This window comes from Lepidochelys olivacea (assembly GCF_965140295.1).
Source record: "Lepidochelys olivacea isolate rLepOli2 genome assembly, chromosome: 5".
Classification (NCBI taxonomy): domain Eukaryota; kingdom Metazoa; phylum Chordata; order Testudines; family Cheloniidae; genus Lepidochelys; species Lepidochelys olivacea.
The window spans coordinates 35677262-35701550 of NC_140415.1; the positions used below are offsets into that span (position 1 = coordinate 35677262).

Consider the following 24289-nt stretch of genomic DNA (forward strand, 5'->3'; position numbering starts at 1 on the left):
CTTGATGGGGTTTTTGTGGATGGCAGGGGAGCCTAAAACTGGCTCTGAGGTTTAGGCATCTCTGTGAATCAAGGCTACAGTTCCTTAAATAGTGAGCTCCCTACCACTTCTTGCACAGTGATATAGAGGACTCCTTGCACAGTAACAGCCACTTGCACAGGGACAAAGAGCTTCGAGAGTCTATAGTTGCAGTAATCTTTCCAATATGCTGCACATGCTCTGCAGCACACACATATACAGAGCTGACCAGTGATCCATCCCCTGCATCACTTGTGCAGACACTGTCACACATAATCCACCCTCCTTGGACAATGATTCCCCCCATGCAACCTATGTACAGTAATCCATTCACAGCTCTTTGCAGTGACTTTTCTACTTTTAGTGACACAAACCTCTTGTACGCTGACACATACATCCAGAAGCACTGTATTTGCACGGTCTCCCCCTTTCTCTCACAAAGCAAGCTGTATAATGACCTTCTCCAGACCACCAGTACAGCGACATACAGGACAGGGGCTTTGTCTTTGCTTTGAAGAGCACCTAGCACAGTGGAGGTCCTGGTACCTGACTGGGGCTACGAGGCTCGATGGTAATACAAATAAGACGATAGGGTGACCCGCAGCCCATTACACAGCGACACACGCAGCTCTGCTTGCCCACCGCCCCCGAGCTCCTCGCCAGGCACCGTGCCTAGCGTCACACAGCCCCACAGCCCTCCCAGCCAGCGGCTCAGCCTCAGACACACACCGAGCCAGCACCACGTGCACAAGCTCAAACTCACGGCTGAGAATGACTCACACCCTCTAGCAGCGCTCCGCGCCCAGGGCGCTACGGCTGCTGCGTCCCCATTGGCGGGTGGCACGTGACACAAAGACGGGCCGCTGCGTGGCGGTTGGTAGGTAGCGGCACGTGCTGCGGCTGCTGAGTGGAAGAATGCTCGTTGTAAGGAGCGCGCGCAGCCTTTGGGGCGCGTGACGGCTGGTGTGGCGTGGCGTGGAGCGGAGGTGGTGAGAGGGAGTGGGGCGGTTGCCGCCTGCTCTCCCGCCACGCCGGGGTGGGGTCGATGGCGTCCCTGGGCAGCGCTGGCCTAAGGGAGCGGGTGGCGTTTGGGTGGGAAGCCCCGCGGAAGGAAGCTGGGCGGCGGCCCGCCTGGGACAGCAACCAGTGGGAAGTCCGGGGGGAGAGAGTGGAAAGCGTGGGGCTCCGCGGAGAAGAGCTTGTTGGGGGGGCTTGGGCGGCCGGGAAGGGCAACGCCGGGTTGTAGGAGCTGCGGGACTCGTGTGGTGCTGCGGGTGCTGGTGGGTCTGGGCTTTACAAGCTCCTCCAGTCCTGATTCGCGGCTGCCTTGTCTGTCGGCTCTGCCGGGCCGCGGCAGCTTCCCGTGGCCGCCGGTAATAAGGTCTTGCCCTCTCCGTACAGATTGAGAGCCTGCACCATGGGAGATGAGGACTGGGACACCGAGATCCAGGACCGCGTGGCATCCTTCGTACCAGACTTCCAGCAGCTGGTACGAGACCATGACATTGGGGCATAGGGTGGCTGGGGCCCGGTTACACTTCAGCATGCCTTGCACAACCTCTTTTTAACCTAGATCCGGGCCGGGGGAGACAAGCACGATCCCATAAGCCTCTCTTGCCTTGCATTGGAGTGATAGACTGTTGGTAGAGGATTGTGTTATTAGAGGCCAAGGTTTTATGGAAGGACAAAGTAGTATTTATCTAGATTTCCTAAGTGTTTGTTAATAGGGAGAGACTGTTTTTAATCTTTACTGTTTGCCATGACTTCTGTAAATAAAATACTCTTATCCTTCCAGTCTATCAGAAGTACTGAGAAAATGTTCCTGCTGGGCAGGTCAAGTTCCTTCCCCTTGATCTCAGTTGAAGTCCTGTCTCTTTAACAACTTGATTTCGCCTATAAGCAGGGTACCTACGCAATCCTGTTCCCTCAATCTTTTGTTTTAATGCCTCTGTTCTTTCTTTCTATGTCCTTCCCAATAATAGCAGTTTACTGTTCCCTTCATTTTTGATTTTTAGCTTTTTCTCTAGGGATGTTTACTTCCATACTTGGAACAGTCTCTTTATCATAGAATCATAGAATATCAGGGTTGGAAGGGACCTCAGGAGGTCATCTAGTCCAACCCCCTGCTCAAAGCAGGACCAATCCCCAACTAAACCATCCCAGCCAGGGCTTTGTCAAGCCTGACCTTAAAAACTTCTATGGAAGGAGATTTCACCACCTCCCTAGGTAACCCATTCCAGTGTTTCACCACCCTCCTAGTGAAGAAGTTTTTCCTAATATCCAACCTAAACCTCCCCCACTGCAACTTGAGACCATTACTCCTTGTTCTGTCAACTGCTACTACTGAGAACAGTCTAGATCCATCCACAGCAAGTGCCTTCTTTCTTTGTCTTAAACCCATTTTTCCCAGAAGTCCTTGCCTTCATTTTTGTCATCCATTCTCACACCTTCCATTACTTCAATCGTTGAATGTTGTCATCGTTGATTTTCACCGTATGCTCACAGGCACTTGCACACTATAGTGATGAATAGGGGCCTACCAAATTCATGGTCCATTTGGTGAATTTCACAGTCATCGGATTTTAAAAATAGTAAATTTCATGATTTCAGCTATTTAAATCTGAAATTTCAGAGTTGTAATTGTAGGGATCCTGACCAAAGGAGTTTGGGAGAAGGGGATCACAAGGTTATTGTCGGGGGGGATTGTGGTACTGCTACCCTTATTTCTGCACTGCTGCTGGTGGTGCTGCCTTCAGAGCTGGGCATAGGAGAGCAGCAGCAGGAGCCCAGCTTTGAAGGCAGAGCTGCTACCAGCAGCACCATAGAAGTAAGGATGGCATGGAAAAATTGGAAAACGTCCAGCGGAGGGCAACAAAAATGATTAGGGGACTGGAACACATGACTTATGAGGAGAGGCTGACGGAACTGGGATTGTTTAGTCTGTGGATGAGAAGAATGATGGGGGATTTGATAGCTGCTTTCAATTACTTGAAAGGGGGTTCCAAAGAGGATGGCTCTAGACTGTTCTCAATGGTGGCAGATGACAGGACAAGGAGTAATGGTCTCAAGTTGCAGTTGGGGAGGTTTAGGTTGGATATTAGGAAAAACTTTTTCACTAGGAGGGTGGTGAAACACTGGAATGCATTACCTAGGGAGGTGGTGGAATCTCCTTCCTTAGAATTTTTTAAGGTCAGGCTTGACAAAGCCCTGGCTGGGATGATTTAGTTGGGGATTGGTCCTGCTTTGAGCAGGGGGTTGGACTAGATGACCTCCTGAGGTCCCTTCCAACCATGATGTTCTATGGTATGGTATTGCCCATAGGCGCTGACTTCTGCTGGTGCCAGTGGGTGCTTAACCACCCTCTGCCCTGCCCTGCCCTGGCCCTGCCCCCATTCCAAGCCCTTCCCCAAATCTGCACCCCGGCCCCGCCTCTTCCATTGAGCATGCTGCTTTTCTGCTCCTCCCTCCCTGGAGCTTGTTAGGCTGTGAAACAGCTGTTTTGTGGCAGCAAGTGTTGGGAAGTAGGCGGAGAAGCGGGGACGTGGTGCGCTTAGGGGAGGAGGTGGAGGTGAGGTGAGGTAGGGCCGGGGGGTGAGGAGGGGAGCTTGGTTGCTGGTGGGTGCAGAGCACCCACTAATTTTTCCCCGTGGGTGCTCCAGCCCCAGAGCACCTATGCAGTTGGTGACGATGGTATTGCCTTACTTTTGCACTACTGCCTGCAGACAGGGGCCCTTAGTCAGCAGCCACCACTCTTCAGCTGCCCAGCTCTGAAGGAAGCAGCGCAGGATTATGGGTGGCATGGTATAGTATTGCCACCCTTACTTCTGCACTGCTGCTGGCAGGGTGTTGCCTTAAGAACTGGGCACCTAGCCAACAGCCGCTCCAGCTGCCCAGCTCCGAAGGTAGCTCAGAAGTAAGGGTGGCAATATCATGGACCCCCACCTCCATAACCTTGCAGCCCCACTGCAACTCCCTTTTTGGGTCAGGACTCCCAATTTGAGAAATGCTGGTCTCCCTGGTGAAATCTATATAGTATAGGGTAAAAGTGCACACAAGACCAGATTTCATGGTCTGTGACGTGTTTTTCATGGCCGTGAATTTGGTAGGGTAAAGTCTCACATTTGAGACAGGGAAATGTTAGTCTATAAAGCTTTATTTACATATGACATTTTAGGAAGGGACTTGATTTTTTTTGTCTGTAAAGCATAATCTCTGCCTATGGTGTTCTTTAAACAGATTATAAATAATCAAAAGTTTTTGTTTCAGGGCACATTATTTTTACAGAAGTGGAGAAACATCAAATGAGCATTTTTCTTAAAAGATAATGTGTGCAGGATTTTTACCTTAGAGTTTTGTGCCTTCAGCAGTTGTCTTTGAGGAAAATCCTTTAGCTCTTATGATTTTTGACCCTCTGAAGCACCTATAGGCATCTTGAGGGCTCTGCCCTGTTTGTTCCATTTGGACTTTGGTCATTGAAGGAACTTCCCAGGAACTACCAAATGATTCTGATGTGTGAGCTGTGGCCCTGATTGCTCAGTAACTTCAGCCTTTGCTATGGCTTGGTTAAGGACCATGATTACACTTCTCCTAGTTTTGACCTGACTGGGCTTTGGATGGGTCATGTTGAGGCTCATGATCTGAGCTAAAGAAACTTTATACTGTTTGTACCAGGGAAGGTTTTATTTAGAATTTTAGGCCGAATGGGCATGTGCACTTCTTACTTCACAAAGCTCTTTTATTTATAAGCAGGGTTGAATAGGTGGGAAATATCCTTGTACCCTTCCAGCTTCTGCCCGCAAACGAAACTGCACCCACAAAGATGCCACCCACAGTAATTGGTGCAAATGTTCAAAATATGGATATGCGTGCTCTACAATCTCCTTGGGCTTGGCTGTCCTCTTCAGTATTGTCAACCCCAAATGTTCAAAAATCATGAGTTTGGCTTTAAAATCCTGGGATTATGTAAAATAGATTTGGTGTTTATTTGCCTTCTGCTTTTTGAGCCTTTAGGGTGCACTGGGGTCACATTTTGAAGCTTTCTCCACATCCATAAGGGATAGAAACTTACTTCTTCTCTAAGAATGAAGGCTGAAGTCATCACACATCCACTTGACCCCGGAGGAGCTGGGGTTTTAAGGAAAGCAATAATTATCATGAGACTCAGGATAAAATCAGAGTTGGCAACACTGCCTCTGGTCCCAGGATCAAACTCTTCAGTTCATTTCTTGCTGACTCAAGGTGGCAATGACTCAAAAGGATTGTCTTATGAGTCCCCTCATGTGGAGTGGTCATGGTACTGATGTAGTAGGCCCTTTTACTCCTCTCCCTGGAACCCCTCGGAAACCTGAGGGCCATACCCCTGTCCATGGGTAGGCACTACAGGAGGACCCCGGGCCCTGACATAGTGTGGCTTATCAGCTAAGAGGTCAAAGCAGAGGGGATCTCTCTGTTTTCTCCATCTGCATTTACTTGAGACATTTGGGGCTCTGTAAGTAGGCTCTCATGCGCTCTGATGAGAGAGGTGTGTCTTTTGAGTGATCATGGCTACTTTCTCTCATATCCCCTTGGGACGGACAGGTGGAAGGCAGAAATCTCCCACGTCATGGTTAGAGGTTGCATCTGTTGTGTACCCCACTCCTCTCACTCTCCATGGAGTTGTCTGTGCCGTACACTGGGGCTTGTCCAAGGCCCTACCTTGCTGACTCCAAATCTTCAGCTTAGAGGGAGGAGGATAGTTTTCTGACATGGACCTTGACTCATACACAAACTTGGCTTTTTGTTCAGGAATATGTTTTGCCCTGCAATGTAATGTGAGCCTCTTAAGCACTCACAAGATCCTGGTGGGTATGACTGCAGCTCTTGGTTAAAAAATATATATATATATATATATATATATATATATTTTTATCTGAATGAGCCGCTCATAAAATCTCTAAACTGACAATCTGCCTTGTGAGCAGTTTAAGGAGTAGTATCTCTTTTATGTCAGCTAAACTTTCATCCAGGACTAGTGTGTTAATTCCAAATTGACCGATGGTTCTTCTAGAATTCATCTTTGACATTGCCATAGAATAGTTTTCCGTTTTCAGGAGACACAGGAAAAAGTCATCAATGTAGTGAATGGTTTCAGAGTAGCAGGCGTGTTAGTCTATATCCACAAAAAGAAAAGGAGTACTTGTGGCACCTTAGAGACTAACAAATTTATTTGAGCATAAGCTTTCGTGAGCTATAGCTCACTTCATCAGATGCATCACTCCTTTTTTTTTTTTTTTTTTTTGCAATCTAGTGAATGATGCTCAGGGCGAGACAGATCTCATGAATTACACAAATGCACCGCTTCTCACTTCATAAAATTAGTGCTTTGGGTTAAACACGTCCCCTGCCTGTATGACTTCCAGTTAGAGGAGCTCAAGTGTTAATTTATATCAGTTCTGTGGTCAGGCAGTACCTCTGGTGAGAACTTCCAGAGAATTTATTGAAAAGTATGCCATTGTAAGAACTCCAATGTGAACAATATTTGGGATTTTTGTGCTTGAAGGAACAACTCCTGTTGCATGGGAGATGGTCCAGACCCGAAAGAAAGATGCACAACAACCTTCTCCAGCTTAGAGCTGTGAGTGTTCAAGGATGTGGTGTCAAAGCATGGTTCTCCTCATTTGATTTGGCACAGTCTGATGGTTTTATGTGGTTTTACCAGAGGACACTGGGAGCATAACTTTAGCCAGAAAGTTAAATGTTTTAAAACTATGAAAGGAAGAATCTCAGAGCCTTCGAAGCAACTCACCTGGCTCTTTGCACCTCTCCTTTTACGTTCAGTAAGGTCCCAGATCTCAAAACGTAATATCCTTGCTGTTCTAACTTGCTTAAATTTGTGCTTGCAGTGAAACACTTAACTGATCTGTTCAATATTTTACTTCACTGTTTTCTCTCTAGATCTGTAAATCATTGTACAGGTATATAAACCGCTAAAGGCAGCAGATAAGAAGTGTTGTTCAACACTTGCTGTATTCAGCGAAAAAGAATGTTGCACAAAATTTACCATATACTGGCTCTGCAACAGCATTATGTGCAAATTTAAAAATTCAGCCTTCCCTTTAACCAGGATTACACGAAAAATATTAATTCATACATTTAAATGTGGTAAAGCTAAGATTATCAAAGAAACTGACTTCTGTATACACATTCTACTCCTCGGGGAATTCTGTGCCAAAACATTAAAATTTATTTTGTGCACAATATTTTAAAATTCTGCAAATTTTATTTGTCAAAATAGCACTATATAATCACCCCAGTCATAATTATTTTGGTAATTTATTTCAAAATAATGGTTAGCAAGTACTGTATGTAACAATACAGACACACACACAAATTCCCCCAGAAATAGAGAGTTAAAGAAACCCTACAACAGCCCAGTTCCTGTTTCTCTGCCCTACCTCCTCCTCCTTCCCCCTCCCCCCAGAGCCCAGCCACTCACACCCCTTCTTCCCCAGAGCCCATCCGACCCATCCCTGCCCAGACACTCGCACTGCCTATTCCCCAGAGCCGAGCCATGGCCCCCGCAATCCAGTCAGTCACGTCTCCTATCCCTTGGGAGCTAGCTGCAGGAAGGCCCAGACACACGCTCCCTTCCCCCCAGAGCCCAGCTCATGCATGCCCCCCTCCCTAGGGATCCAGAGGGAGAAACAGCCTAATGGTGGGTCCCAGGCTTGCATGGAATTTCCTGCATGCCACCACTGCCTCCTTCCTTCAGGGTGTGCTGGGAACCCTCTAGTTCCCTCCCCCTCCTGCTCTCTTTGGCCTTGTTTTCTGTTTGCAAGCTGGGCTCTTCCGGGTCCACCTCGTGGTGGCCAACAGCTCTGGGGCCCATTTCTCAGGGCGGGGCGGAAATTCTGCACTCACAACTTGAATTTCTGTAAAACTCTGCATTGCGCAGTGGTGCAGATTTCCCCGAGGAGTAATTTGACATTCAAAGTAGCAATTACACCTTAAGTTTGTTTTGCTTTAGTGGTCAGCAGTATGTCTGCTTTGAGAAGGGTTAGATGATGTGGTAGAAAAGCAGGGAGGATAAAATGGTTGTTGCAAATAGTCAAATTTTTAAAACTAAATTTTGTTTTTAAAAATTATTTTAAAATTTAATTGAAATTATGGTAATTTGGGTTAAGGCCTAAATTTACTATAATATCCTAAAATAATTTGTATTAAAAATATATTAAGCAGAACATATTTGCTGCTGAAGTTTTAAAGAGGGCCAAGCCTCTAAGCTGGTGAAGTGTTAAACTAGCTTTTGACAGCAGTAGTCTCTTCTGCAAGTGCAGAGATATTTTCTTCATTTCAGTTCATGCAGCTAGTTCAATTCAATTACAAGTTCATTGAGAAACTGGGAGTTGAAGGGGGAAAAAAAGACAAAAGCTTGTTTTCCTTTTTCAGTCTATGGATTAAAAACAAGGTGTGAGAGGAGATCTACTAGTTCTAAAATCTTGAAGGACACGGTGAACAGAAACAGTTGAGTTCATTAACTACAGCCAATACTTCCTTGTTTTCATAAATCAGTTAACTTTAAATGCAAAATATGTTTTGATAATTTCTCTTAGGTATCCAGCACACTTAAGGTAGTTTTATTTAATACAAAAATTAAAATGCTGTGTTTGTCCGTTTGGGTTCCAGTTTCCATCCAAATACAGCTTAACACAAGTCACAAATAAAAAAATTAATCATGTAAACAAGAAATGCATCATTCACCATTTTCTAACATAATGATATAAAAACTAAGATTCTGAATAAATGTATGTTAAGCTATATAATTGATTAAATGTGTATAGATATTAATGTATTGTTCTGGTAAGCAAAAAAAATACCAAATTTTGTGTAAAGTCTATATGTAGTTGCCAGTCAACACGTTTAAAATGGTTACTGACCAATCATTTTTTCTTTAGAAAAATAACTAAAAATACAAAGGTGAAACAAGATTAATATTGATGATTTAAATCAAGGTTTCCTGCTTGCTGATATAAATCATCATTAAAATCTGTAATTTAGATTGCTTTGATTTTAAATCAATACACCTTGTAAAACAAACCCCAACCCTGCAAATAGTCTATCACTGCCACTGTTAACATTGTTGGAATTGCACCAGTACTTGACAAGAGGTGGTATAATTAGAGAATTTTCAGTGGAGGTACAGCCAGTGATGACATCACAGAAATCAAGAATGAATGTTAAAGGATTAATTGGATTTTTGGTTAGACTTATTACACTGGTTTGTTTTAGCAAACATTTAACTTAGTTTGGATTAAAAAATGTGTTAAATGTTCAACAGCTCTGCTGTTTCAATTAAATTATTAAAGCTCACAATAAACATACTCCATGATGTTCACCAGCAGAACCAGAGAAGATCAAGCATAACATTTGTAATCTGTCTGAAGAGTAAAAGTAAGAACTTCCTTCCAGTTTATTTAAAAAAAAAAAGAAAACCCAAACAACTTTCAGAACTTGTGCATCGAAAAAACAGATTAAAGGCCCATTAAAAAAAAAAATTGTAGCACTTGTTCCAGGGAATTGACAGTATTCCTGTGTTAAAGGGACATATTAAAAATAAATGTGCATTTTGGGAGCCTCTAACATGCAAGTGTTACCCATTGTGTCCTGGAAGTGTGTGAAAAGTAAAATGTTTCTCAGTTTAATCATTTAGCAACTGTAGAAGATAAAGATTTTGAAAGAGATGTTAATATATTTAGCAAAACATATTAATGCAAAACATTTTTAGACTTGAAATATGATTTTGTTAAAAGAGCATTTATAATATTTATTCTTGGTGCATCAGAAGTGTAACTTCCACATTGATAGATGTATTTGCAACTGAAGTGTTTTTTCTTTACTTGGTCCAGAACTATTATAATAGATCTAATGTATCTTGCTGGCTGTTCTAGGATAACTTTTCTGGACGAGCAAATGACCCCTCATTTAGCTGCAATCAGAGCATAAATTCAGCAGGTATGTGTTACGGAATTTCTAATAGTAAGCATTTGTGTTTTGGATCACTTGAGTGGGCTTAAGAGATGCAGGAGGTTTTCAGTCAAAGGATTGTATGAGTGTATTTCAATACATGATAATGTAGTAAAGAACATTTAGTATAAATCAGCCATTTTTCTGTAATTTTGCAAAATTATGATCTGTTTCCTAAAGAATGTAAACAGATGCAGTGAGGTTGGTTTGATTCTTATTGTTAAGGGCTGAAATTAAAGGAAAAAAAATATTTGTCAGTGTTTGTTTTATAATTCATAAAATAGGTGATGACTCTGGAAGTTTAAAGAACTGCTTGTAAATGTTGTAACATTGGGGATTAACCAGTATAAATTCATAGTTTCCCATTTTGGGACTTACACATTTAACACGATTGCAAAGAGAAACCAACTTAAAAATTGCACTTCACTCTGTTACACTAGGCAGTATAAACAAGTAATGTCTAAGATCTTTAAGTGAAAGAGTAGAGAAAAATATTTATTTTTTCAGTTTGTGCATATTTCCCATTTTAGAATTTCCCCAAAGCAACAGCTAAGCACCTAATCAGCTACAGCTGATAGCAAAAGGATGCACAGAGATAAACTTAGTCTGAAGTGTGTAAGTCTGTAAGGCACTGTACGTAGTAGCTTAAAATGCTTTAACAGAAGTAACATTTCTTAAACATTAATTGTGCTTGCCTGACTTCCTAAAAAAACTTCATATCATTATTCAAGAAATCTCATTTGAACCCTACAAGAAGAGTTGATGGTCCAATTTTTGAAAATTGGATAGTAAAAGCTGTTCACTAGTATGGTCTTATACAGGTCTCAACCTTTTTTCAGTATTGTGTCAATTTGTGCCTTGTGTCAATTTGTGCCTAGCATGTGGAATTTTCAGAAACACCTGACTAACTCAGGAGCCCAGTGTTCTCATTGAAAGTCAACAGGATTTAAAAACTTCTGAAAATTTTACTAGCATGCAACAATACTGAACAGACAAGGCATTGCAGTAGGTATAGAGAATGAATATCGGAGGGTAACATGTAGGTCAGGACTCGTTAGGGTATATCTATACTGCAGTTAGATGCCTGTGGCTGGTCCATGCCAGCTGAGTCAGGCTCACAAGGCTCAGGCTGTGGGGCTGTTTAATTGCAGTGTAGACTTCTGGACTTGGCCCCAGAGCCCAGGTTCCAGCCTCTGTAAGATAAGAGAGTCCCAGAGCCTGGGCTGCGGCCCGAGCCTGGAAAGCTACACTGCAATTAAACAGCCCCGCAGCCTGAGCCCAGTGAGCCAGAGTCAGCTGGCACAAGCCAGCAGTGGGTTTTCAATTGCAATGTAGACATACCCTGAGAAACCAGATTATGGAAAAATCTGTCCCTAAAACAGTTAGTGTGACTTATTCTCCTAATCCTTAGGTGATTTTGAAAACTCTTCCCCATAAGGTCTGACTGTTGACAGGTGTTAGGATTTTTTGTATCCTCCTTTGGAGCTTCTGATACTGGACATAAAAAGAGAAAAGATTAAAAAGTTAAATTGAGAGCTGGTATGACGATTTTTATATTTCTGTGAAACTTTAGTGGAGGTGAATCTGAGTGGAACCATATTTAGGAGAGCTGTTAGAGACATTTAATACATTAGTGTTCCTTTTAAAAAATTTCTTTAATGGTAATTGTGTTTTCTCCTGTGCTGATGTGTGAAACATCCTCAAAGAGAAACTAGCTATGCACAAAGTGCTGAAAAATCCACACTTTTGAGCGATGTAGCTATGCCAACCTATGCATAAAGTGTAGATGCAGCTAGGTTGATAGAAGAATGATTCTGTCAGCCTAGCTACTGTCGCTCAGGGAAGTGGTGCCACTAAACCAATGGGGAAAAATCCCTTTATCTATAGCTGCTACGTCTACATTATGGGGTTGTTCCGGCATTGCTCCAGTGCTGTAGCTATGCTGGTTTAGTCCCCATAATGTAGACATGGCCTGAGGGTGTCTACTTATACCATTTTAACAACAGAATGACTTGATGTAGATAACTGACAAAGTATGGAACTGAGACACTTCGTATGAAAAAGAAAAAGAAAAACTCCCATATAAATTGAGGCATGCTTCCTCCAGCAGTTGTCTTCTCTGCAGCTTTCAACTGGCCAGATTTTCCCATGTCACAACTTCCCTGAATCAACTTCCTCTCACGTGGTTGTACATTATGTCGTGTACCAGTTGTTAGCTCATCACAAAAGCTGGTTGCGTTTAAGTGGTTAAGAGGCTGTTGTATGCATCATTTGAAAAGTACTCTGTTTCATTATGAAATGTGCTGGGGTCTATAATGCTTGTTATGCTTGTATGGCTTATATCTTACTGAAGCAAGACATGACTTTGAACTTAATATTCATGCAAACAATTCTAAAGTGAATTTTTAACTTTCTTGCTTCTGTTGTAGCAGTCCTCTTCATGCAATACTGACATGTAATTGCTGATTATTTTCTTGGTATAAGGCACTGAGTAGTGCTTAGTTGTCAGTTTCTTCTTCTGTCTTTTTAAAAATCTATTCTGCTACCAATGATAGTATTTTGAAAGATCATTTCTAGTTGGTGCTGGAGTAAAATTTCACCTCTACCACTCTACACCTTTTTTGTAACATTGCCTCTCGTTCACACTTGTATTTTAATTGTTTATTGAAGCAAATTTAAGCCGAGTTTAAAAATTGCTTAAAACTAACATGATTTTACATGTTGAGATAGTTGTTGGATAAGACCAAATTGTTTGTGAATGTGGCTAGAAAAATGGTGTTACCCTCTTCAAGAGGAAAAACCTTTGAAGATTGGTTGTGTTGTACCAGTGTATCTTAAAACAGATGACTGCAAGACCCAGTACATAGTGTTGTAAAGTGCTACTTAGGGAACTGTTCAGATGGCATTCTGAGGTTATTTTTGGTGTCTGGTAAGTAATTTATGCACAGTGCATTTGCTGATTGGTGGTAGTATATCAGAACTTTGGTTCTTTAAAATCTTAAGGTATCTAGAATTCTGAGTGACAGATGGTAAATGTTCATAAATCTGGGTATGAAAAAAGCAAATATAACGCAGTAGATATGGATGCTCGTTCTTTCTCCTTTTTTTGTGTGTGGTATGGGTAAGAATACTTTCCTGACCCATTAAATCAGATTGCACTAGTTAACATAAAATGCCAAAAAATTAACTATGTAGATTGTCCTCCACAGAGCTACTTTAGGATTCACATGCTTAGGGGGATGGCTGTGAAACTTTGAGAAATGAGTGCATGGTGTGCTTGTATCCCGCAGGCTCTTACCCCCCATGGGCTAAGTAGATAAAGAGGGGTTTGCAGTTGTCCCCTAGTAGTTCTTTTCTTTCAAACAAACCAGTTTAGGATTACCCCATGCTACTTTCTTTATTGTGTGGTGTTGACCTTAAAAACTTCTATGCAGTGCTGATAACTATAGTCCAAGGTTGCCAAACACTTTTCCATTTAAAATAGTTCGAATAGTTAGTGGTTTTTTAATTAAATTAGTATTAGTTGGGTAGGTGTGTGTGGTGTTTTGTTTTTTTTAATTCCTACCTTGTGGAGAACCTGGTATTGAGGAAAGGGGTTTAAGAAGCGTTCCTCTTGTGGTAACCAATTTTTTTATGTGCCCATGAACACTTTCTTCTTTGTCTAGTAGAGCAAACTGCAGGAAAAAGCATGGCCTCTCCTTGGAGGGTGCAAAAAGATGTCCAAACTCTCCTCGTGAGGGTGACTATCAAGGATAGCTTCAGAGAGAACATGTGGAAAAGAAGCTTCTCTAGGCACAAGGGCACTGCTTCAGAATTAAATGGGATTAGCCTGCTTTCTTCAGTATGGGACGAGAAGTCATTCTTGTAGGGGGGGAAATGCCCTGAAAAGAGTCCTCTTAAAAAATGCTGGAGGCCCTGAAATCTAATCTCCTTTAGAGCTAGGGGATTCTACTCAGTTACCAGTGATTTCAGGGAGCTGTTTGTGGGAAAGATCTATCTGAGCCTCAGTGTCAGCCTTGCATATACCAGGAGTTGTAGCAAGTAAAGCAGCCCTTTGGATCCAAGCTGTTTGAAATACTCCAGGATCCCTGTCAGATTCATCTACTATGATCTCTGAGAATCAAGTTACAAGGGTTCATACTGGGGGGGAGGAGGGAATCTCTGAAGACTTAGCACTGTTTGCTGCTGAGTTGGAACTATTCCCCTTTGGAGTTTTGTCCTTTTAGGTTTTCTCTGAACTTCTACCTCTTCTGTGAGAGCCTTTGGACATTGGATGGTGGCCTCTGTGCTGGGCTTGATGCCAAGGAGGACTGGGGGTTGGGAAAATCTGGGTCTTGATGTTTCTTTTGCTGTCCATTCTTAGAAGGCCCAGACTCCTTGGGCTCTTGCTCTCCACTGTTTGGGCTTATCCCACATTTTCTCTGTCAAATCAGCAAGCTTGGGGTTAGGACAAGTTCTTCACTGCTTGGGAGGGATCTTGCGGCAGTGCCTAGTCACATGATTCATCAGGATCACCCATGCTTCCTCACCATAACTCTCTGGGAGGGGATTAGAACTTCCTTTTCACCCTCATGCAATGGTGTGCATGATGGCAGGTACTCTGGAAAATTCCTTTATGGGCCTTCCTCCTTCAGTGATGTCAAACACTCTGACATCCTAGAATTTTAGGAAAAGGGTGGAGCAGCCCTTTCCACGAAGGGCTTACTGGACCTGGGCAAGGATATTTGGAGGCACCCTACTTCTGTGGACTGCTCAGAAACTTTATTCATTAGGTTCCAAGAGAAAGGTTTGATGTTAACACTCAGCAGTTGGTTCACTGATGATTTCCATGATCATTGATAATCTTTGCTACACACAGCAAAGAGTTCTGATAGCTGAATGATTTGTGCAGAAAGGTTGCTAATTAGCAGCTGCTATAGCTTCCAGCTAGTAGGCTGTCATGGCTCACTACAAATTCTTGTGTACTAGGGTATTCACGTGAGCTAATCACATATTAGATGACAGGGAGTTCCTTAACCTCTGTCCTGAGAAGGAATGCTTGAAAAGCTGCTGTCCAAGAGCATCTTTGCTACTTTTTGATAAAGCAACCAAATCATTTGATTTTTGCGATGCTTCTGAAAAGCCCTGTTGGGCTTCATACTTACGGCTTGTCTCAGGAAGTTCAAGCAAAGCTGCTTAACTTTCTGTTGGAGGGATCTGAACTCTTCAACGTGAAGATGAGCTGCGATCCTAAGAAGCTGAAGGCACTCAAGATTACCTTGCAGGTATAGTAGGACTGTTGTAAGTCAAACGAGTTGGCAGTCTGTGGTCGTGGAAAAACTCTTCTATAAAGAGACTAAGAAGATAGTTTTTTTTTTTTTTTACTTTAGAGAGACACATAAGAGGGGCTTGATAAGAGTACAAAGTAATGAATATTTGTGACAAGGCTGATCAGGCACTTTGTTTTCCTTGTCTCATAGTACAGTATGAGCACAGGGGATACTCTGAAACTGACAAGTGGCAAAGATAAAACACAATACTAATAATACATGGAGACTATTAAACTCATTGGCACAAGATGTCACTGAAGCCAAGAACATAGTAAGATACAAAGGTCCACTTCCTCTTTAAATAAATTACAAGAATGTGTTATAATAAATATTGCAAAGAAGTATCCTGATCTAGATGGACCTGATCAGATGGACTCTGATCCAGAGTAAGTCTTTTGTTTCTAAGAAATTGTCCCTCAGTTTTGTCCAGATCTCTGTAACCTTTTGGAGGGGAAGGAGAAGGGATTCAATTTCTCTGGGAAGTAGTCCAGTCTAGAGATGAATGAACTGTTGCTATTTAATAGTTCATTTGCCAAAAAATGCTGTTTCAGGTCAAATGGAACAATTTGTTTTCGTGTAGTTTGTCCAAATGTTCTGAGAACTAAAAGTCAAAACATTTAGGTAATGTCAAAATGAAACTTTTTCACCTGAAAAATGGCATTTTAACAAAAGCAAAGGATTCATAAACCAGGAGCAAGTGGCGGTACTGCCTTTATAATCTTTAGCCCAGTGGTTAGGGCACTCACCTGGGATGTGGGAAATCCAGGTTCAATTCCTCTTATTTATGTGGAAAGGGGATTAGAACTTGTCTTCCCCATTGTAGGATTGTGCCCTAGCCACTGGGCTATGGAATATTTGAGTATGGATCTTTCTCAGTCTCTTATCTCGAAGCTGTTCTTCTTTTTTTCTAATACTTAGTTATTGGAGCAGGGATTTGAATCCAGGTCTCCTACATCCTGGGTGGGCATACTAATTACCAGGCGGTAAGAGTCATTCTTATTCTTTCCCTAGTTCAGTGACCCACCGTGATGGTGAGTGCCCTAACCGCAGGGCTAAAGCTTATAAAGCCATCACCTCCCCTCTATCTTCATTTTGTAAACTCTTGCCTCTTTTCAAAATGCCTGAAAGTAGAAACTAAATCTCTTGACTCAACATGTTTTACATTTCTTGTTTTGCCAAAAATTTCAGAACATGTTTTAACCCAAAATGTTTTCAGTTTTGCAAAATGGTTAGTAAACTGAAAAATCCATTATTTGCCCAGCTCTAGTTCAGATCTCATTAAAGGGGTCAGAGGTTGTATTCTTTGTATTACCATTGAACCTAGGAGCTCTAATTGTAGACCAGGACCCTACTGTGGATAAACACAGAATGGAGATGGTCCTTGCCCCGTAGAGCTTACAGTCTAAGTATAAGACAAAAGATGGATACAGACAGGCTAATGGGAGTACGATAAAAGAATGGGGAGTATAATCAGACCGTATTAGTCAGCATGGCAGGCAGTGGCATCAGTGCACTAATGGCTTAACATTTTTTGTAGGCATCATGGCAAAGGAAAGTTTAAGGAGGGCAGGGCTGTCATGGCAGTGTATCTAAAGATAAGCTCCAGGACTGGCACTACTTCCTTTGACTGTTCAGTTCTCTTCCCCTGTTTTCAACAGCATTCCTGGTTATTTCTTTTGGCTGCTGGCTGTTAGGAAATGAACAAGATATACCCCTCAGGGCAAGGTTGCGTCAGATCCCAACTATCTTCCAAACCCTTTTCTTTTTAGAGTCTTCTCTTAATTTTATGGGAAATGGTCCTGCTAAAATATAGAAGATAGAGCAGTTGTGTCAGAACCATACAAAGGGGATGAAGTTTTGTTCCTGGTATTTTTCTTATTCTAAAGAAAAAAAGTCTTACACATTATTTTCAGTCTCTACAAACTGAACAGATATCTAAAAAAGGTTATTTGTAGTTTCTAAAGCTCTCAAGCTGTGTGTGCATCCAGTCCTGCTGTGACCTCATTTAAAAGCTGATGACAGTAACTTACGGCGCATTCCCTTGGAGGGGTGGCAACATCCTAAATGGAAGGATAAATGGCAATAGATCTGCAACTAGAGTCCTTGATTTCGAAAGGGCAAACTTTAAAAAAAAAAAATTAAGGGACTTCATTAGGGAAGAAGACTGGACTGAAGAACTCAAGGATCTGAATGTGGAGGAGGCTTGGAAGTCGAAGTTGCAGAAATTATCTGAAGCCTTCATCCCAAGCAAGGGGAGAAATTTGTAGGGAAGGGCTGCAGACAAGCACGCATCTCAAACAGGTGATTAAGAGAAAGCAGAAAGCCTCGGAAGAAATGGAAGATGGGATGGATCAGCAAGAAAAGCTGCTACTTCTTCTAGTGCTTGTCCACGTCCATTCCAGTCAGGGGTGTGTGTGCCGTGTGCACGGTCATTGGAAAATTTCCCCTTAGCAGCTCCCGTTGGGTCGGCTGTGGAGCCCCCTGGAGTCACGCCTTCATGGCACTCAATATATGACCCTGCCGACCCGACCCCCTTCAGTTCCTTCTTACTCTCTGTGATGGCCGATGGAACTGTGTTTGCTTGCCTAGCAAGTGCTTCCCTTAGCTTTCTTCTTTAGTCTGCAGTCTTAGTCTGTGTTTCAGTTAGTAGTTAGTTTTTAGTTTCGTGTACATGGTGTATAGAGTAGTTTGGGTTAGGGTACAGGGTTCTCCACTATCCCTTACCTCTCCTTGGCGCTGGGGCATGCCTTGGGGCCAAGGGTTTAAACCTTGCGGGACCCATGGTAAGCCCATGCCACTGGGTGACTCCCACGACACGTGCCTGAAGCGTCTGGGGGAAGAGCACCAAACAGACAGGTGCAAAATCTGCTGGTCTTTCCACCCTAGGACGAAGAAAGAGGGATTTCTGTCTGAAACAACTTCTGATGAAGTCTGCTCTCCATCCATAGCCTGCCACATAGCGCTGGGATCTGGCACTGAGCGTTTCGGTGCAGAGCGCTCCGGCCTTGGTGCGCGACACGGCGCCGACAAAAGACTCTGATTCAGAGACCCTCGGCACCGGCACTTCCCAGCACTGCAAATGGCGCAGATAGCCAGGCACCGCTTGCACTCACCAGTGTCGTACAAGCGGCACAAGAAGATGGACGGGGCTTGTTCCTGGGTGCCGAAGGCAGTGCCAGGTGCAACAGCAATACGTCCCATGAAGGAGCACTCAGCGCCCGAGGACCAGGAGTTGGCACTGTTGACTTCGGTTCCCACCAGGGGGACTGTTGAGCCTGGTGCCTAGCAACTCCCCGGACAGACAGTGCCAGGTGGAGAAGTTGGAGTCCCCCTCTATCCCAGACTCTTTTGAAGCCACCAGGGACCGAATAACCGTGGCGGCCCCTCAACCTCTGGCTATCAGGGACGAGCCTCCGGTGCTGCCACCTGTGGTGCCATCTAGATGCAAGCCGGCCATGATGCAGCGATCATCTTCTCTGACACGGCACCGTTCACCTCGGTACCGCAAAGGTTCACCATCACCGAGGCACCGTTCTCCAGCATGGGACCCCGTGCTCAGTCCCGGCGGAGCGGCACCGGTCCTAGCTCAGTACCGCTTGGCACCGCCATGGTCATCACAATCTAGATCAGTGTTGTCTGACTCAGATGGGAACTCATTTTATTCATGCTGCAGCAGGTGCAGGTTGGATTGGAACAGAAATGAGGCACCGGTGGCATGTCTCCACATTCGTAGCCGCAGCCTTGATGGCCCTTTTGGATTCCTTCTGGAAGGTTTATCACCAGGCCCAGGGCTCATTTTCCAGGGGCTCTCGGTCAGTAATCTTGGAAGCTCAAGCACCCCAGCCACACAAAGATCGCCTGGCACCTCGGGGATCAGAATCGACGCCAGCACAGGCCCCACAGCCTGTCTAGGACACAGTTGAAGCAACCGTGGCAACAGCCTTGACAGCCAGCCAAACTACCACTGCTGTGATAACGGTCAGCGCAGAGCCCATAGGCACTGACCAGGAGGAGGCTAGAGAGCTGGATGGTCAGGAGGACCTGGTATTGCCTCTAGCCTCCTCATCTTTGTCCCTGGACGACATGGTTGCAGGAACTTCGGCCTCGGGACATCCCCCGATAGACCACCACACGCACCGGGACCTCTTGTGCAGAATTGCCCGCAACATGGGAATGCAGGCGGAACAGGCTATTGAGCCAGAGGACCTCATGGTCGATATCCTGACGCTGGAAGGTTCATCCAGGGTAGCTCTGCCCCTAATAAAACTATACAGAACAATATCAAAGTGCTGTGGCAGACCCCGGCATCGATCCTGCCTACACTGAGGGGCGTGACGTGCAAGTACTTTGTCCCATGTAAAGGACATGTTTTTGCACCCGCAGCCCTGCTCCAAAGTAGTGACCATGGTCAATGAGAAGGAGAGGCAGGGCCAGCAAGGACAGACTCCGAAATCCAAGGAGTCTAAAAGATTAGACCTTTTTGGTAGAAAAGTCTGCTCAACGAGGGACCTGCAGCTGAGGATTGCTACCCAACAAGCTATCCTCCGCAGATAGAACTTCAAATCGTGGGCCTCCATGTTGAAGTTCAAGGAGGAGCTAATTCCATCAGACTCCAGGCTGAATTCATGGCCATTATTGATGAAGGGAAGGCTGTGGGATGAATCGCTCTTCAAGCCTCCCTTGATACGATGGATTCTGTCACCCGCACCTTCTCATCGGGATTAGCCATGAGAAGGGGTTCATGGCTGCAGGCGTAGGGGCTGCCCCCGGAAGTGCAGTAAACCCTTCAGGACCTGCTGTTTTGAGGGCATGGGGTTAGTCTCAGAGCAGACGGACTCCAAGCTGCACATCCTGAAGGACTCCTGGGTGACCATGAAGTTGCTAGGTATACACACCCCTGCAACCTAGCGTAAACACTTCAAACCGCAGCCTCAACAGCAGCATTCCTACCCGCCTTGACCCAGACAGGACTTCTATAGAAGGAATGGCAGGCACGCCCCCAGTCAGGGCCAGGACCCAACCAAACTTTTGTCGGGCTCAAAGTAGGCCTTTTGAAGGTGCACCCAAGGACAGCGTACCTGTCACTACACCAGATCCTTCCCCATGCTTTCTGAATTGGCTATCCCACTTCTACTGTGCTTGGTCCCAAATAACATCAGACCATTGGGTCCTTTGCATGGTAGAGGCGGGATATTCTCTCCAATTCTGCTCCTCCTCTCCCTCCCACCCCCCTTCCCTGTCCCTCTTCAGGGACCCTTCTCACAATCAACTCCTTATCTAGGAGGTGCAGTCAGTCACTTCTCACCATAGGGGCAGTGGAGGAGGTTCCTTGGGAGCTAAGGAACAGAGGATTCTACTCCCATTATTTCCTAATCCCCAAAGCAAAGGGGGGATCTCAGACCCATTTTAGATCTGTGAGGACTCAACCAGTTCTTGGTCAAGCTGAAGTTCCACGTTGTCTAACTGAGCACGATCATCCCCTCCTTGGATCTGGGAGACTGGCACACTGCTCTCAACATGAAGGACACGTATTTTCACATAGCCATTCGGCCTGTACACAGATGATTCCTGAGGTTTGTGGTCGACCACAAATATTATCAGTTCATGGTCTTCCCGTTCAGTTTATCAACGGGCCCTCGTGTGTTCACCAAGTGCATGTCGGTGGTCGCAGCCTTTCTTCGCAGGAGGCAGGTACAGGTTTATTCCTATCTTGACAACTGGCTGTTACGAGGGCGCTACAGGGAGCAGGTAGAGTCTCAAGTTGGACGAGAGAGATCTACTTTCGAGAGACTTGGACTCCTCCTCGGTGTGAACAAGTCGACCTTGTCACCGACCCAAAGAATAGAATTCATCGGGGCGGTGCTGGACTTAATACAAGCAAGGGTGGTCCTGCCAGAGACCCGATTCCAAGCAATGACAGACATGACCAAAGCCTTAGGCGAGATACCCCACCATGACAGCAAAGGGATGCATGAGTCTCCTCGGCCACATGGAAGCATGTACTTACATGGTCTGACATGCCAGACTGAGGCTCAGACCACTCCAAGCGTGGCTCACTTTGATCTATCGCCCAGGGTGCGACAGCCTGGACTCAGTGGTGCTCGTGCCAGAGCACGTACTCAGGTCCCTCTGTTGGCTCGACCCTCGGATAGTCTGCGAAGGAGTTCTCCAACAGCCCCAAACCCTCTCCGTTCACAGTAATGGACGTGTCAGCTCTGGTTTGGGGGGACTCACCTGGGAGATCTCCAAACACAAGGCCTATGGTCACAGGATGAGTTCTAACTCCATATCAATATCCGGGAACTCAGTGGTGCGAGTAGCCTGCCAGACCTTCCTGTCACGACTACAAGGCTAGTGCGTGGCAGTCAAGACCGATAATCCTACTGCCATGTTCTACATCAATAAACAGGGTGAAGCCCATTCCTCTCCCCTGTGTTAAGAAGCCCTCAGCAATGGGAGTTCTGCATAGCCCACTCTATTCATCTGGAGGCATCCTATCTCCCGAGAGTGCAGAATGAGCTAGCAGATCACCTCAGCAGATGTCATACATTCCATTTCCAAGGTGGGGGTTTCCCCAGGTAGATCTGTCTGCAACAGAAAGTGTCCAATGTTCTGCTCCTTTTGGGGGGGAAACCCAGGCTTGTTCTCAAACATGTTCATGCTACCCTGGGGGGACTGCCTCATGTATGTCTTTCCACTGGTCCCGCTTGTACACAAGGTACTGCTCAAAATCTGCAGAGATAATCCTCAAAAGAAAAGGAGTATTTGAGGCACCTTAGAGACCAACAAATTTATTGAGCATAAGCTTTCGTCTGAATGCATCCAATGAAGTGAGCTGTAGCTCACGAAAGCTTATGCTCAAATAAATTTGTTAATCTCTAAGGTGCCACAAGTCCTCCTTTTCTTTTTGCGAATACAGACTAACACGGCTGCGACTCTGAAACCAGAGAGTTCCGTTGGTCCTAGCATGACCACGCCAACGTTGGTACGGCACACTTCTGGAGATGTCTGTGTACACCCCTGCTACCGCTTTGCCCAGATCTCAACACCCAGGGCCACGGTCACCTTCCCCATGCAGACCTCCAGTCCCTCTATTTCATGGCTTGGAAGCTTCATGGTTAAACCCATTGGGGCTCCTGTGCTCGAAACCAGGAAGGGAGGTTCTGCTTAGAAGCAGAAAACCATCCACCAGGGCCACTTATCAGCTAAGTGGAAGAGGTTCACTTGCTGGTGTGCCCAGCATTGCGCACATCCGCTCCAGGCGTCTATACCACTCATCCTGGAGTACCGCCTACATCTGAAACAGGGCCTGGCAGGGTCATCCATCAGGGTACACCTTGCTGCTATCTCAACTTGTGGAACTCTATGCCAGAGGATGTTGTGGAGGCCAAGACTATAACAGGGTTTAAAAAAGAACCAGATAAATTTTTGGAGGATAGGTCCATCAATGGCTATTAGCTAGGAGAGGCTCGGGACACTATCCTTGCCCATGTTTCCCAGAATCTGGGAATGAGTGGTGGGGAATGGATCACTTGATTACCTGTTCTGTTCATTCCCTTTGGGGCACCTGGCATTGGCCACTGTCAGAAGACAGGCTACTTGGCTAGATGGACCTTCGGTCTGAGCCGGTATGACCATTCTTATGTTCTTGTTCTTATGGCAGTTAAGTCAGTTTTCTGAGTCTCGTTCAAACAGCACAGGGAAGAGAAACTTATCCAAAACATCTTCAGAGAGATCGGAACAGATGTGGTAGCTAAAACAATTTTTCAAGTTGCATTCCATTTAATAAGTAGAACCATGTTATAATTCAGAGTAGTGAAGTGAGAAACCTGGACAAAACAAAATGTAACAGCTGCCATAGTGGCGTTTGTAGTGAAGACCCCAAGATTTCATTACTTCTACAGCATGTAGTGATTCTTTTTTTTGCATATGTACACTTTTACTTTTTCCATTAGTAGTTTAGGTTTACAGTATATCTTATAATGCAATCATTAGCTTTTTTTATGCTTGCTTGCAGTTTAAAGCATGCAGTGAGTCTCCATTCTATTCATGAAGTAACAAGTTTTTTGTTCTGCTTTATTTTTTTCTTTTGAATAATTATGTAAAGATCCATACAAGCTTTCTTTAGAAAATATTTTGCAATAATTACACCAATAACATTATACTTTATCATAAATTATCCACCCTATCCCAACTCTAAGGCAATATACATTAGGAGCAGTGTTCAGGTCATTAGTAAAAGCACCAAAACACCTGTTGATAGGGCAGCTTAACACATAACAGAATGCAGTTTTTAATGCTCTTATTATGCGCATTTTGCATCTTTCTAAATTAAGATTAGTTTTCTTTCACTCTTTCATGCACAAATGACTCCACCCAGAAGTCATATTGGCTGGTATATCTTGGTATGTCTGAGAATGTACATATGGCAATTTAAAGTAAATGTCTCCAGTGACCACTTTAATTAAACAACTTTGAATTTGGTAGTTCAGAAAAAAAAATCACTTATTAGAACAGACTGAGAGTCCATCTAGTCTGGTTTTCTCTATCAAAAGTGGTCTGTTTGATGCCTGACAAAATCAAAATCTGATACCTAGCCCATTGTGTATTACTATATTGTGACACAAGTGAAGGGAAGAGTTTCCTCTTAGCATAGCTAGTAACTAGATTATTTCTTGAGTTGAGGGTTGTTGATATCTCTCTAATGGCTGTAGGTATAGCCGAGTCCTAACTTGGATATTTTGGAATAGAAAAACTTAATGTATTGCTATCTGAATCAATAATTCTTTTTGTTTTTTCCCCCAGATGCTGGTGTGAGACCTAACAGAAGTCAACCCATGCGGGGTGGGTTTGGTACTGGAAGGAGTTTTGGGAACAGAGGTAGTTCTGTATTATCTAACGTTTGTTTAAAGTCCTGCTGTATTCATGTAAATTCTTAATTTGTAATGAAAAACAAAGGC

The 24289-nt window shown here is 44.3% G+C and overlaps 1 protein-coding gene across 7 annotated transcripts in view; it reads left to right on the forward strand.

The window, feature by feature from the left end:
- The first annotated feature begins 827 nt into the window (after positions 1 to 827).
- Positions 828 to 24289, forward strand: part of DDX4 (DEAD-box helicase 4) — a 104812-nt gene continuing 81350 nt past the window's right edge. For 3 of the 7 annotated variants that reach the window (XM_084629019.1, XM_084629024.1, XM_084629025.1), the window contains exons 1-4: positions 886 to 942; positions 1420 to 1507; positions 9945 to 10008; positions 24135 to 24209. In XM_084629019.1, the coding sequence (XP_084485145.1) occupies positions 1436 to 1507; positions 9945 to 10008; positions 24135 to 24209 (211 nt within the window). In that variant the 5' untranslated portion in view covers positions 886 to 942; positions 1420 to 1435. Of the gene's footprint in view, positions 1008 to 1240; positions 1299 to 1419; positions 1508 to 9944; positions 10009 to 24134; positions 24210 to 24289 lie in introns of those variants that run through there. The other 4 variants (XM_084629023.1, XM_084629020.1, XM_084629021.1 and 1 more) reach the window with 4 other exon arrangements.